This window comes from Hyla sarda, chromosome 4 (genome assembly GCF_029499605.1).
Source record: "Hyla sarda isolate aHylSar1 chromosome 4, aHylSar1.hap1, whole genome shotgun sequence".
NCBI classification, from domain to species: Eukaryota; Metazoa; Chordata; class Amphibia; order Anura; family Hylidae; genus Hyla; species Hyla sarda.
Window position 1 is genome coordinate 255,531,252 of NC_079192.1, and position 14,901 is coordinate 255,546,152.

General features: G+C 43.1%; 1 protein-coding gene across 1 annotated transcript in view; it reads left to right on the forward strand.

Annotated features, from left to right (window-relative positions):
• The first annotated feature begins 8 nt into the window (after nt 1–8).
• Nucleotides 9–14,901, forward strand: part of IRAK4 (interleukin 1 receptor associated kinase 4) — a 32,113-nt gene continuing 17,220 nt past the window's right edge. Inside the window, exons 1-10 of the mRNA XM_056573966.1 lie at nt 9–144; nt 2,810–2,979; nt 5,036–5,181; nt 6,303–6,446; nt 7,943–8,103; nt 8,469–8,533; nt 12,900–13,014; nt 13,100–13,209; nt 13,285–13,468; nt 13,579–13,641. Coding sequence (XP_056429941.1) covers nt 2,819–2,979; nt 5,036–5,181; nt 6,303–6,446; nt 7,943–8,103; nt 8,469–8,533; nt 12,900–13,014; nt 13,100–13,209; nt 13,285–13,468; nt 13,579–13,641 — 1,149 coding nt within the window. The 5' untranslated portion in view covers nt 9–144; nt 2,810–2,818. The remainder of the gene's footprint in view (nt 145–2,809; nt 2,980–5,035; nt 5,182–6,302; nt 6,447–7,942; nt 8,104–8,468; nt 8,534–12,899; nt 13,015–13,099; nt 13,210–13,284; nt 13,469–13,578; nt 13,642–14,901) is intronic.

Consider the following 14,901-nt stretch of genomic DNA (forward strand, 5'->3'; position numbering starts at 1 on the left):
ATGTAGTTCTTAGCTGAGTACAGGGAGTAGACAACCAGGAAGTGCGGCGGACCCGGGGTGTACAGGATGAATGGAAACATGATAAACACTGTGTCCAGGTGAACAAGAAGGACAGAACGAGAGTCACATGACGTCCACTTAAAGGTACAGGGTGTATGTGTGGTGTAGATTGTACACTATAGTCTGGTGTGATTGGGGCCCTATACACAGTCTACTTATACTTCATGTGGATGCAGCACTAAAGAGGTGACGCCTGCTGGAGTTTCTAGTATTGTGAAAGCAATGAGGAAACCTATTACTTCTCTGTACACTCCGGGTATAGTGATCAGTACTATTACTTCTCTGTACACTCCGGGTATAGTGATCAGTACTATTTACTTCTCTGTACACTCCGGGTATAGTGATCAGTACTATTACTTCTCTGTATACTCCGGGTATAGTGATCAGTACTATTACTTCTCTGTACACTCCGGGTATAGTGATCAGTACTATTACTTCTCTGTATACTCCGGGTATAGTGATCAGTACTATTACTTCTCTGTATACTCCGGGTATAGTGATCAGTACTATTACTTCTCTGTACACTCCGGGTATAGTGATCTGTACTATTACTTCTCTGTACACTCCGGGTATAGTGATCTGTACTATTACTTCTCTGTACACTCCGGGTATAGTGATCAGTACTATTACTTCTCTGTACACTCCGGGTATAGTGATCTGTACTATTACTTCTCTGTACACTCCGGGTATAGTGATCTGTACTATTACTTCTCTGTACACTCCGGGTATAGTGATCAGTACTATTACTTCTCTGTACACTCCGGGTATAGTGATCAGTACTATTACTTCTCTGTACACTCCGGGTATAGTGATCAGTACTATTACTTCTCTGTACACTCCGGGTATAGTGATCAGTACTATTACTTCTCTGTACACTCCGGGTATAGTGATCAGTACTATTACTTCTCTGTACACTCCGGGTATAGTGATCAGTACTATTACTTCTCTGTACACTCCGGGTATAGTGATCAGTACTATTACTTCTCTGTACACTCCGGGTATAGTGATCAGTACTATTACTTCTCTGTACACTCCGGGTATAGTGATCAGTACTATTACTTCTCTGTACACTCCGGGTATAGTGATCAGTACTATTACTTCTCTGTACACTCCGGGTATAGTGATCAGTACTATTACTTCTCTGTACACTCCGGGTATAGTGATCAGTACTATTACTTCTCTGTACACTCCGGGTATAGTGATCAGTACTATTACTTCTCTGTACACTCCGGGTATAGTGATCAGTACTATTACTTCTCTGTACACTCCGGGTATAGTGATCAGTACTATTACTTCTCTGTACACTCCGGGTATAGTGATCAGTACTATTACTTCTCTGTACACTCCGGGTATAGTGATCAGTACTATTACTTCTCTGTACACTCCGGGTATAGTGATCAGTACTATTACTTCTCTGTACACTCCGGGTATAGTGATCAGTACTATTACTTCTCTGTACACTCCGGGTATAGTGATCAGTACTATTACTTCTCTGTACACTCCGGGTATAGTGATCAGTACTATTACTTCTCTGTACACTCCGGGTATAGTGATCAGTACTATTACTTCTCTGTACACTCCGGGTATAGTGATCAGTACTATTACTTCTCTGTACACTCCGGGTATAGTGATCAGTACTATTACTTCTCTGTACACTCCGGGTATAGTGATCAGTACTATTACTTCTCTGTACACTCCGGGTATAGTGATCAGTACTATTACTTCTCTGTACACTCCGGGTATAGTGATCAGTACTATTACTTCTCTGTACACTCCGGGTATAGTGATCAGTACTATTACTTCTCTGTACACTCCGGGTATAGTGATCAGTACTATTACTTCTCTGTACACTCCGGGTATAGTGATCAGTACTATTACTTCTCTGTACACTCCGGGTATAGTGATCAGTACTATTACTTCTCTGTACACTCCGGGTATAGTGATCAGTACTATTACTTCTCTGTACACTCCGGGTATAGTGATCAGTACTATTACTTCTCTGTACACTCCGGGTATAGTGATCAGTACTATTACTTCTCTGTACACTCCGGGTATAGTGATCAGTACTATTACTTCTCTGTACACTCCGGGTATAGTGATCAGTACTATTACTTCTCTGTACACTCCGGGTATAGTGATCAGTACTATTACTTCTCTGTACACTCCGGGTATAGTGATCAGTACTATTACTTCTCTGTACACTCCGGGTATAGTGATCAGTACTATTACTTCTCTGTACACTCCGGGTATAGTGATCAGTACTATTACTTCTCTGTACACTCCGGGTATAGTGATCAGTACTATTACTTCTCTGTACACTCCGGGTATAGTGATCAGTACTATTACTTCTCTGTACACTCCGGGTATAGTGATCAGTACTATTACTTCTCTGTACACTCCGGGTATAGTGATCAGTACTATTACTTCTCTGTACACTCCGGGTATAGTGATCAGTACTATTACTTCTCTGTACACTCCGGGTATAGTGATCAGTACTATTACTTCTCTGTACACTCCGGGTATAGTGATCAGTACTATTACTTCTCTGTACACTCCGGGTATAGTGATCAGTACTATTACTTCTCTGTACACTCCGGGTATAGTGATCAGTACTATTACTTCTCTGTACACTCCGGGTATAGTGATCAGTACTATTACTTCTCTTCGTTATACACTTCGGTTATGGTAATTTTTGTTCCTATGTACCATAAGACAGGGAATGTATTCAGGCTGTTTATTCTTCCAACAGGGCTTTGAAATGAGTCGGACTATATCACCTTCCACCTATGTCCGTAACCTCAGCCCTGCACTTCTGCGCCAGTTAGCAGATTTTCTTGATCCCCAAGAAGGATGGAAGAGGCTGGCTTTGGACATAAGGAAAGCGTCAGGAGAGCCTCGATATACACAGTTTCATATAAGGTAAAAAATGACTTTATCATTTTCCCATATGGCCTTTCAATAACACACAGAGCATTGCCTTGACGGGTTACAGCCTCATCCACTTATCAGCTAAGAGCAGTAGTAGCCATTGTAGTGGCATTGGTCACAGCGTCTTAAGGGTTAAATGCCAGGGATCGCCGCTGCCCATCATAGGCAGTGAGTGTCTGCCCACTGATAGTTGGCGACACTTATTGCTCTGAAGCGAGTGCAGGTACGTCCTTGTTCCTTAACAGGTTAAAAAATTACTGAACTTTTTTTTTTTTTTATAGTACCGTATATACTCGAGTATAAGCCGAGTTTTTCAGCACGATTTTTCGTGCTGAAAACACCCCCCTCGGCTTATACTCGAGTGAACTCTCCACCCGCTGTGGTCTTCAACCTGCGGACCTCCAGAGGTTTCAAAACTACAACTCCCAGCAAGCCCGGGCAGCCATCGGCTGTCCAGGCTTGCTGGGAGTTGTAGTTTTGAAACCTCCGGAGGTCCGCAGGTTGAAGACCACTGCGGCCTTCGACATCATCCAGCCCCCTCTCACCGGAGAGGAGGTGGTCCGGTGGGATAGTGGTTCCGGGCTGCTATCTTCACCGGGGAGGCCTCTTCTTCTAAGCGCTTTGGGCCCGGCCTCAGAATAGTCACGTTGCCTTGACAACGACGCAGAGGTGCGTTCATTGCCAACGTACTTCTGCCTCATTGTCAAGGCAACGCCTCTATTCTGGGCCCGAAGCGCGGAGAAGAGGCGCCCCCAGTGAAGATAGCAGCCCGGAACCACTATCCCACCGGACCACCTCCTCTCCGGACAGCCCTGCAGGACCGGACCAGCGCCGAGCGGAGGTGAGTACTGTACAGAACTAAAGGGGAGTGAGAGGGGGCTGGATGATGTCGAAGGCCGCAGTGGTCTTCAACCTGCGGACCTCCGGAGGTTTCAAAACTACAACTCCCAGCAAGCCCGGACAGCCGATGGCTGCCCGGGCTTGCTGGGAGTTGTAATTTTGAAACCTCTGAAGGTCCGCAGGTTGAAGACCACTGAGGGCGGATGATGAGAAGAGGATGATGAAGGCGGGGTGTGGGATGATAAGAGGATGATGAAGGGGGGTGTGTGGGATGATTACAAGGGGATGATGAAGGGGGGTGGGGATGATGACAAGGGGATGATGAAGAGGGGATGTGTGGGATGATGACAAGGGGATGATGAAGGGGGGATGTGTGGGATGATGACAGGTGATGATGATGAGGGTCTGGATGATGACAGGCGGTGATGATGATGAGGATGTTAATGACGGGTCTGGATGATGACAGGGGGGGATGATGTATTTCCCACCCTAGGCTTATACTCGAGTCAATAACTTTTCCTGGGATTTTGGGTTGAAATTAGGGGTCTCGGCTTATACTCGGGTCGGCTTATACTCGAGTATATACGGTACTTAACCCATTGAAGGCACAGGATGTAAATAAACACACTTGCCACCAGGTATTTTGCAAGTTTTTAGCACAATATTTTTCGAGTTTCACGATATATATTTTTACAAAGCCTCATTTGGGTATGTGGATGGAAAAATAAGAGTTATGTCTCATAAGGCGAGGAAATAAAACCCGGCTATCTGCAGAAATCCCTCCCCTCCCATATGCTGCATGTTTAGGCAGATCATTTACTATCTGGTAAAGCAAAACTTGTCATGTTATTATGGTAGTTGTCACCAGATCTCCAGAGAGATGCTGAAAATGTTTTTTAACAACTAAATAGAAATGTACTCTATTTATTGATGTTTTTGATGTTTTGACGGCATTTTGGATGACGGAGTTTCGGATGAGGGAGGATAAAGTTGTGGCTGAAGGATGACGGTGATTGGTGAGGGAGGAGGCGGGAGGCTATTTTACCTGACGGAGGACGGAGTTATGTCTGACGATGTCCTAAAATGGACACCGTACAGATATTTTCTAGTCATGCAGTCAGTCTGCTACTTTATACATGAGTTTATTTTATGTTCATGTTATATACTTCATCATTTATTATTTAATTCCATTTCATTTATTGTAAAGGCGCTTTGAGGGAGTCATTCCGAAGGGGAAAAGCCCTACACATGAGTTACTGTATGACTGGGGGACAACAAACTGCACTGTGAAAGATCTTACTGACCTGCTGCTGAGGAATGAATTCTTGACGGCAGCTTCCCTTTTTCCATATGGTAATTATGATAATGTTTGCTGAAGGGTATGGTCACACAATGCATTTTGGTAATACATCGGGTATTCCCCAGTGTATAATGCATCGGGTATTCCCCAGTGTATAATGCATCGGGTATTCCCCAGTGTATAATGCATCGGGTATTCCCCAGTGTATAAGGCATCGGGTATTCCCCAGTGTATAATGCATCGGGTATTCCCCAGTGCATAATGCATCGGGTATTCCCCAGTGCATAATGCATCGGGTATTCCCCAGTGCATAATGCATCGGGTATTCCCCAGTGCATAATGCATCGGGTATTCCCCAGTGCATAATGCATCGGGTATTCCCCAGTGCATAATGCATCGGGTATTCCCCAGTGTATAAGGCATCGGGTATTCCCCAGTGTATAAGGCATCGGGTATTCCCCAGTGTATAAGGCATCGGGTATTCCCCAGTGTATAAGGCATCGGGTATTCCCCAGTGTATAAGGCATCGGGTATTCCCCAGTGTATAATGCATCGGGTATTCCCCAGTGTATAATGCATCGGGTATTCCCCAGTGTATAATGCATCGGGTATTCCCCAGTGTATAATGCATCGGGTATTCCCCAGTGTATAATGCATCGGGTATTCCCCAGTGTATAATGCATCGGGTATTCCCCAGTGTATAATGCATCGGGTATTCCCCAGTGTATAATGCATCGGGTATTCCCCAGTGTATAACTTTTAGCCATATGCCACTGTATAGCAATTGGCCACAATGCAAAAAAGAACCAACAAACTCATGGTATATGTTTTATTGCAGTGGCTTTTTGTGTAGGAAAGTGCAATTTGCTGCACTTCCTTTATAGTATTAAAAATAAAAAGTATTACACCTGGCATAATAGGTTATGGAAGCATAACAATTATTTCTGTTTGCCTAAATAGCACTGATATATTCTGCAGAGCTGTACACGGCTCCTTTCCCGTTGCATGTTAGGTCCAGCATCATAGGAAGTGAGTTATATTTAGTTAGAATTTTTGGAGCCCACACACATTTAATTTGTGTATAGTTTAAATGGTAAGTTTTCTTATAAGGGTTTCTTAGTATTGTCACTGATATAAATTACAATAAAAACATGAGGATTTCTATTTAATGCAGAGCCACAATCAAGCGCTAGTTTTCCGACACGTCCGGTGGATGAATTGCAGAAGCCACAGACAACGGAGACAAGTAGCAACACGGAACCTGGAAAGCTTCTTCCTGAAAGTGCAAAACCGGAGGAAAATGATGAGGAGACAACAGGTCTTCACACCACTGACTATATCCACCTTCACAACCAATTACATTTTCCGAATTCTTAGTGCATCTAAAATGAGAAATGAAAGAAATGTGCAGTAGGTCTTAATTAAAAATGTTTGGACAGCTCCTATGCAGATCTAGGTGTCTTCATGGTAACAGTCTACAAACTAACCCTGCGCAGACTGATCCTGCAGTCATAAGGGGAGATTTATCAAAACATGTCCAGAGGAAAAGTTGCTGAGTTGCCCATAGCAACAAATCAGATCGCTTCTTTCATTTATCAAAAGGCCTCTGAAAAATGAAAGAAGCAATCTGATTGGTTGCTATGCGCAACTCAGCAACTTTTCCTCTGGACAGGTTTTGATAAATCTCCCCCATACTCCCTTCTGTCTGTCTGTAAGTTAACATAAAGTAGGGAACTAGTAAAAGTAAAAGGGACTACAACATTTGACTATACCAGATTTAATTGTTGTTTGTTTTGATAAACCTACATAGATCTGGATAGGTGCTGTAGAAACAAAACTGTAGAAATTTTTAATAGGCAAGCACATACCACATGTTGGAAAGAGGGGTGATTACAGGTCACCTCCTGGATGGTTGTAATGGGCTAACAGACAGGGAACAGGAACGGGAAGTAAAACTTTTCACGCTGCTTCTGACGTCAAATTAGTACCAGGTCCCCTAGCCTAGACTAGGTATCATTGCACTATGGTATCCAAGCTAAGATACGGACACCAAGATCTAAGTTCTAGCCCTAAAATTCTTACCACAAGCATTTAAGTTGCATACAGCCCCTTTAATCCCTTTATTGTACAAGCCCACATGTTTTTTTTTATTTTGGCTGTGCATCATTCTTGTAGAGAGATTTAAAGGGGTACTCCACCCCTAGACATCTTATCCCCTATCCAAAGGATAGGGGATAAGATGTCTGATCGCGGGGGTCCTGCCGCTGGGGATCCCCGCAATATAGCATGCAGCACCCACCTGTATCTGCTTCCGGCAGCGCTGGAGGTTCTGGCTCCCGACCACCAGAACGGAAGATCGTGACGTCATGACTCCGCCCCCGTGTGACGTCATGGCTCCGCCCCTCAGTGCAAGTCTATGGGAGGGGGCGTGACAGCTGTGGGGGGCGGAACGTGACATCACACGGAACGTGACGTCACAATGCTCCGACCCCGTGATCGACAGTAATCCGACCCGGAGAACACGCTCCGGGGACTGATTTTAACGGGGTGCAGCGTGCAAGATCACAGGGGTCCCCAGCGGCGGAACTCCCGCCATCAGGCATCTTATCCCCTATCCTTTGGATAGGGGATAAGATGTCTAAGTGCCGGAGTAGCCCTTTAACCTAGAACTGACTGTACTATATACACTTTGGTCCAGGGACTGAATTTGCCAGTGCTAATTTTGTCATCTCACGGAGTGGTATATATTGGGAATTGCACATGAGCAACTATGTTCAGCCATTGTACAAATGTGTTTGTCATGTAACATTGCAGGTTTGGGTTCTTACTCCTTTAATGAGTTGAAGAAAATTACCAGAGACTTTGATGAGCGATCACTTTCTGAAGGAGGATGTAAGCTTGGAGAGGGTGGCTTTGGAGTTGTTTTCCTAGGCCATTGGAAGAATGAAAAAGTGGCAGTAAAAAAGCTTACAACTGTAGGTATTGGCCTCATGTTCTTTTTTTATTTTATTTTTATTTTTTTGTAATGTGTTAACAGAATAAAGGGATTTATGTAGAATAACTTCTACCACAATCTTTACTTCTGTGGGGTAGGGCATCATTTCATAGTGGGTTCTTATTGTATGATTTTGAAGGCTTGATGTTCCTGTCAATTGGTAGGAACTGCTGCCTAACAGGTCATTGCCCAACTCAGCTTGTAGCCCTGGCTTATTACAAATGACAACCACATTTTAATAAGAATTAATTTTTTTAATGCATCAAGGAACAACCCATTATTTGTATAATTTCAATTTGTATTTTCAATGACTAATCTTAAATCATGATTGTCTGATTTTTGTAGATGGCCGATGTTAGTTTACTGGACCTTAAAGATCAGTTTGAGCAAGAAATAAAAACAATGGCTCAGTGAGTATAGATAAGATCTACTATTACTAAGTTCTGTCTCCTATTTTGTCTACATTTTACAGTTTAATCCTATGGTGGTATTTCCTTATATTGTGCTTTTCATTGTAAGACGGAGCATTATTATAACAAACATAATAAAAATGGACACAGTATACAATCCAAAGTTTTCAGCCATATGGGACCGCAAACGGCTGGGGGAAGCTAAAATCGGGCGCTTCCGTATCCCACGGTTTTAGGTCCGGTGGAAAACCGCATACGGGGCAAAAATCAGCCGACTGGAGTCAGCGTTTCACTCCGCTCGGCTCATTGAAAGGAATTACATATGGGCGGCATACGACAGGGATACGGGAGCGCCCAGTTTTAGCTCCCCCCAGCAGTATGCTGTCCCATATGGCTGAAATCGTGATGTGAACCCTGCCTAACTCAGGCTATGTTCCCTAACTACTCCAAACACTCCTCCCACCCTTAAAAAAATTCAGAGCTTTAAAAAGCTCTGTATCCTACCTTTATTCTTCCTCACATAGAGCAATCTCCCAGCCGGAGAAAGTGGGCAGAAGTTGTCTCCCAGCAGGCTTCAGTGATGTCATGCCTGCTGGGAGACAACTTCCGCCCTCACATGGTTGCATCACTGTGATGAATAGAAGACTCAAGCTCTGTGCAGAAGTTTTCACTCAGTGTCTTTCAGTGAGGCTCTTTGCAGCTGTCAATCAAGCTCAGAGCAGAGAAACACTTCCTGAGTTTGGTCTCCTGCCAGGCTGGGAGGAAACCAAACTCATGGTATTAATTGCGGCAGGGAACAGAACAGAGCCACCTAGTGGCCGTTTTTTCTATTACATTTTAAACATATTTATGTTGATAATTTTAAAAGCAAGTGAATCGGAAAGTTTCTGCTAATTATACAAGGAACACTATTAAAAGTTTTATTCGTTGACAGGTACTCTTTAAAGGGGTACTCCGCTTAGACATCTTATCCCCTATTCAAAGGATAGGGGATAAGATGCCTGATCGTGGGGGTCCCGCCGCTGGGGACCTCCGTGATCTTCCACACCGCACCCCATTAGAATCAGCTGTCACGCCCCACCAATAGACTTGCAATGAGGGGGCGGAGCGTGACGTCAACAGGGGGCGGAGCCGTGACGTCACTATGCTCCGTCCTCGTGGTCGAGATGGACTTAGCCTGAGGATCTCCAGCGGTTCTGGAAGCCGCTAAAGGTAGGTGCTGCATGGTAGATCCCCGGGGTCCCCAGCGGTGGGACCCCCCGAGATCTGACATCCCCTATGCTTTGGATAGGGGATAAGATGTCTAGGGGCGGAGTACCCCTTTAAATACTATTTATACATTTCTCTGATATGTTTAATATGGCATTACTACATGATCAACTACCGCCCCATACAATCTCCTCCCAGTCATAGTCTTGCAATCACTTGAGGGTCCCAGAAGAAAGCTCCTATTGATCTAACATTTAAACGTGATTTAGGCTTGAATCCCACATAAGTCTCTGTATTTATAAATAGAGTAGAACAAACTTCTCTTCTCCATAAAAACTAAAAATAGTAGCAATATACTATTGGCATGCGTCTATATTTAAAAAGTAACTTTTAATGATGCATATTAGAAGCTGTCCAGCAGGGTATAAAAAACAACTTCAGCCGTAGCTGAAGACCAGGAACCGTAATAATAAATGATCACACTTCACCACTTCTGGATTTTCTTATGCATTCTTTTAGTACTTCATTTCTCTTAATACAAAATGATCAATTGATCTTCAGTATCAAATGTATACAAGAGTACAAAAACTGTAATCACCCATAGTGCACACTAGACGCACACGACTGTCCACAGCATGCGGATAAACTTCACCCTTCCACGGGCATCCTGCGGCTGAAGATCCTTCCTCTCATGAAGGGGTAGATGGCTGAGCAATCACCGACACTTCCAACATTTGGATTACACGAGTCCTTGAGAAAGGGGGGCCTTTAGAAAGGGGGCGTGTCCTCCGAAACGTCGGAAGTGTCTGGCGATTGCTCAGCCGTCTACCCCTTCGTGAGAGGAAGGATATTCAGCCGCAGGATGCCCGTGGAAGGGTGAAGTTTATCCGCATACTGTGGACAGTCGTGTGCATCTAGTGTGATTACAGGAAGGCTACAGTCTGTTTCACAGTCTCCCGCTTCCTCTGGCCTCATCCTACATTACTCAGGGGTGTCTGATGTACCTGGGCCCACAATGTATTTGTAAAGGAAGATATTAAAGTGTACCTGTCAGATCCCTTTGAAAAAAACTCAGTACCTGACCATGTACATGTAATTTATTATAAAAATCCCTCTTTTCATTGGCTCACAGTGTTAGAAATCCTCTCAGAGGAAGGGGGCATGTTCCTCCCTTGTGGTGGTGGGAGGTGATTGGTGTGTCTGCTCATGCAGCCTTGTCCATGATTCATCTCTTGTCCATGACTCATAGACAACCCTAATGTGATGCAGGACTGGTTAGTGGTATAGGGACCCCTAGTGGTGGTAATTTCAGGAGCTATTCTTTTTTTTTTTTTTATTAAATATAAATTCATTTTAACCACCATTTTACAAAGGTCTTTAATTTTCACTAGTAACAACATATAAAAAGTTTTTGGATCTGACAATGCCCATTTAACTTCCAAAATATAAGAATAAGAAGAAACAAAGCAAAACAAACAACAAAACAAAGCATTGTATACAGGTCATATGCATAATGGTTGTGGGTGAATCTGAAAGAAAACCATTTAGTTTTTCAGTCATTTACACCGAGCGCACCCAAAGCGTCAGTGCACGTGCTCCATGAAGCTTCTCTCTGCCTCAGGATCTTCTCTTCTGTATCTGACACTAATTCCTTCAAGTCTCAAGAAGGTATGTAGATTGCTTATACTGTACTTTCGTGACACAACCTCATGTGTTTGATCAGTTTGGTGGCATCTATTCCCCTAGGGATATTTTGAGGTCTCGGAATCATGTAAATAAACTTATTTTAAAGTAGATATAGTTATATTCACAAGGGAACAGAATCGCATAAACTACTAAGTCTGAATGGCAACATATAAATTGACTGGCTCGTAACATCTTTTTTGGGAACTTCAAATGTTGCAGATGTCCACATTGCAAGAAGTTCTGCAAAGTAGCGGTTGTTGGTGGCACAACGACAACTGTGAAGCAATTTGTATGTTGCCGCTCAGACTTCATAGTTTATGCGATTTTGTGCCCCTGTTGATTCATGTGTTTCAGAGGCCATAAAAGACAGACTAGGTGCCTACAGACAGAATAGGTGCCACCAAACTGATTGAACACTTGAGGAAAGTAACCACAATCTACATCCCTTCTTTAGACTCGAAAGAATTCTAATTTCAGATGCAGAACGTGAGAAGATCCTTGGTCAGAGAAAAGCTGGCTGCATCATGCGTGCTGCCAGTCTGGGTGCGCTCGGTCTCAATGACGGAAACAGACTAAATGTGTTTGCTTTGAGATTCACCCAGAACCCTTATGAATACTTATCTTTATATGATCCTTTGTTTTGTTGTGTATTTAGCAAATATCTGTCTTAGAGGTGCTGCTGGAAACCGGCATAAACACGACCACAGGCGATGCACAGGACGGCAATGACTTTATTTGGTATACAACTGGACAACCTGTGTGGACACTTTCATGCGCCTTCCTCAGGTCCACCAGAGCAGCTGAAGCACAGATTCACATGACAATGCTGCTTCAGTAGCTCGGGTGGACCTGAAGAAGGCACATGAGAGTGCATGTGTTTATACAAAGCTCGTTGCAATTGCAGTAATATCAACTAAAAAAATAAAAGGACAACAAATGTGTAGTGAGAAATGCTAGATTTTCCGTGTGCTGACTATTCAGTGTTGGACAAAGGTTAAAGGGATACTCTGCCCCTTGACAACTTATCCCCTTATTCCGGATGCGGCACCCCAGACATCCAGTGCATTGAGTGAACTTTGCTCTGTGCCGGATGACTGGCGATGTGGGGCGGAGGCTCGTGACTTCACAGCCATGCCCCCCTCAATGCAAGTCTATGAGAGGGGGGGCATGGCTGTGACATCACGAGCCTCCACCCCCCATCGCCAGTCATCCGGCAAGGGGCAAAGTTCACTCCATGCACGCCACTCCCATAGACTTGCATTGAGGGGGCGTGGCTGTGAGGTCACGAGCCTCCAGCGCTGCACCCGATGCTCTAAACGAACCCTGAGGGAGATCCAAGCAGCGGGACCCCAGCGATCAGACCTCTTATCCCCTATCCTTTGGATAGGGGATAAGATCTCTAGGGGCGGAGGACCCCTTTAAACTTTCATTTTAAAATAATAATCCTTCTATTTAATTTCATTTTTAATAGATGTCATCATGAAAACATTGTGAAACTACTTGGCTTCTCCAATGATGGTGACAATTATTGCCTGGTTTACACCTACATGTCTAATGGTTCCCTTCTGGACCGACTGGCTTGTCTGGTAAGTTACATTATGTTCTTTATGAGAATGAAGTAGTGCTAATAAGGGCTGTGACTGTCTGACATGTTTGTAACTCTTATTTCAGAATAACACGCCTCCGTTGGCCTGGAGTAAGAGATGCAATATTGTATTGGGAACAGCACATGGAATCAGATATTTACATGAAAACGGTCATGTCCACAGAGACATTAAGAGGTAAGTGATGATCACAGAGCAGTTTTTGGCATTTAATAATGTTGCATTATATAGCAATATTTTTTTTCTTTTTAGTGCAAATATCCTTCTAGATGATAATTTTATCGCTAAAATCTCGGACTTTGGCCTTGCGAGAGCTACTGGACACCTGGCTCGGACCATGATGACAGAAAGAATTGTAGGCACCACAGCCTACATGGCCCCAGAGGCCCTACGGGGGGAGGTCACTATAAAATCTGATATATTCAGCTTTGGAGTGGTAAGTGACAAGTGCATAATGGTGTTTCTCTCATAGCTTCAGAGATAAATTCCCAAGTATGTGACAAATGTCTGTAAACCATCTAACTTTAATAAATACTATATTTCCAGGTATTGCTGGAAATAATCTCTGGACTTGCACCATTTGATGAGGAACGGAACCCAGCATTACTGGTAAGTGTTCATCATTTAATTCCTACAATGCATATTATTAACAAAATAAAGGAGGTAAAATGAGATGAATGTGCTGTATGGCACTAGACACTAGCCGGGGTAGATATATCAAGGATCCACTGATATGCCAGGTTTAAAGGGGTACTCTGGTGGAAAACTTTTTTTTTTTTTTAAATGAACTGGTGCCAGAAAGTTAACCCCTTCAGGACCAAGCCCATTTTGGCCTTAAGGACCAGAGCGTTTTTTTGAACATCTGACCACTGTCACTTTAAACATTAATAACTCTGGAATGCTTTTAGTTATCATTCTGATTCCGAGATTGTTTTTTTGTGACATATTCTACTTTAACATAGTGGTAAAATTTTGTGGTAACTTGCATCCTTTCTTGGTGAAAAATCCCTAAATTTCATGAAAAAATTGAAAATTTAGCATTTTTCAAACTTTGAAGCTCTCTGCTTGTAAGGAAAATGAATATTCCCAATTTTTTTTTAATTATTCATATATACAATATGTCCACTTTATGTTGGCATCATAAAATGTATGAGTTTTTACTTTTGGAAGACACCAGAGGGCTTCAAAGTTCAGCAGCAATTTTCCAATTTTTCACAAAATTTTCAAACTCGCTATTTTTCAGGGACCAGTTCAGTTTTGAAGTGGACTTGAAGGGTCTTCATATTAGAAATACCCCACAAATGACCCCATTATAAAAACTGCACCCCCCAAAGTATTCAAAATGACATTGTTAGTGTTTTAACCCTTTAGGTGTTTCACAGGAATAGCAGCAAAGTGAAGGAGAAAATTCCCAATCTTCATTTTTTACACTCGCATGTTCTTGTAGACCCAATTTCTGAATTTTTGCAAGGGGTAAAAGGAGAAAATTTTTACTTGTATTTGTAGCCCGATTTCTCTTGAGTAAGCACTTACCTCATATGTCTATGTAAAGTGTTCGGCGGGCGCAGTAAAGGGCTCAGAAGGGAAGGAGCGACAAGGGGATTTTGGAGAGAACATTTTTCTGAAATGGTTTTTGGGGGGCATGTCACCTTTAGGAAGCCCCTAGGGTGTCAAAACAGCAAAAAAAAAACCACATGCCATACCATTTTGGAAACTAGACCCCTTGGGGAACGTAACAAGGGGTAAAGTGAACCTAAATACCCCACAGGGGTTTCATGACTTTTGCAAATGTAAAAAAAAAAAAAAAAAAAAAATTTACCTAAAATGCTTGTTTTCCCAAAAATTTAAAATTTTTAAAAAGGGTAATAG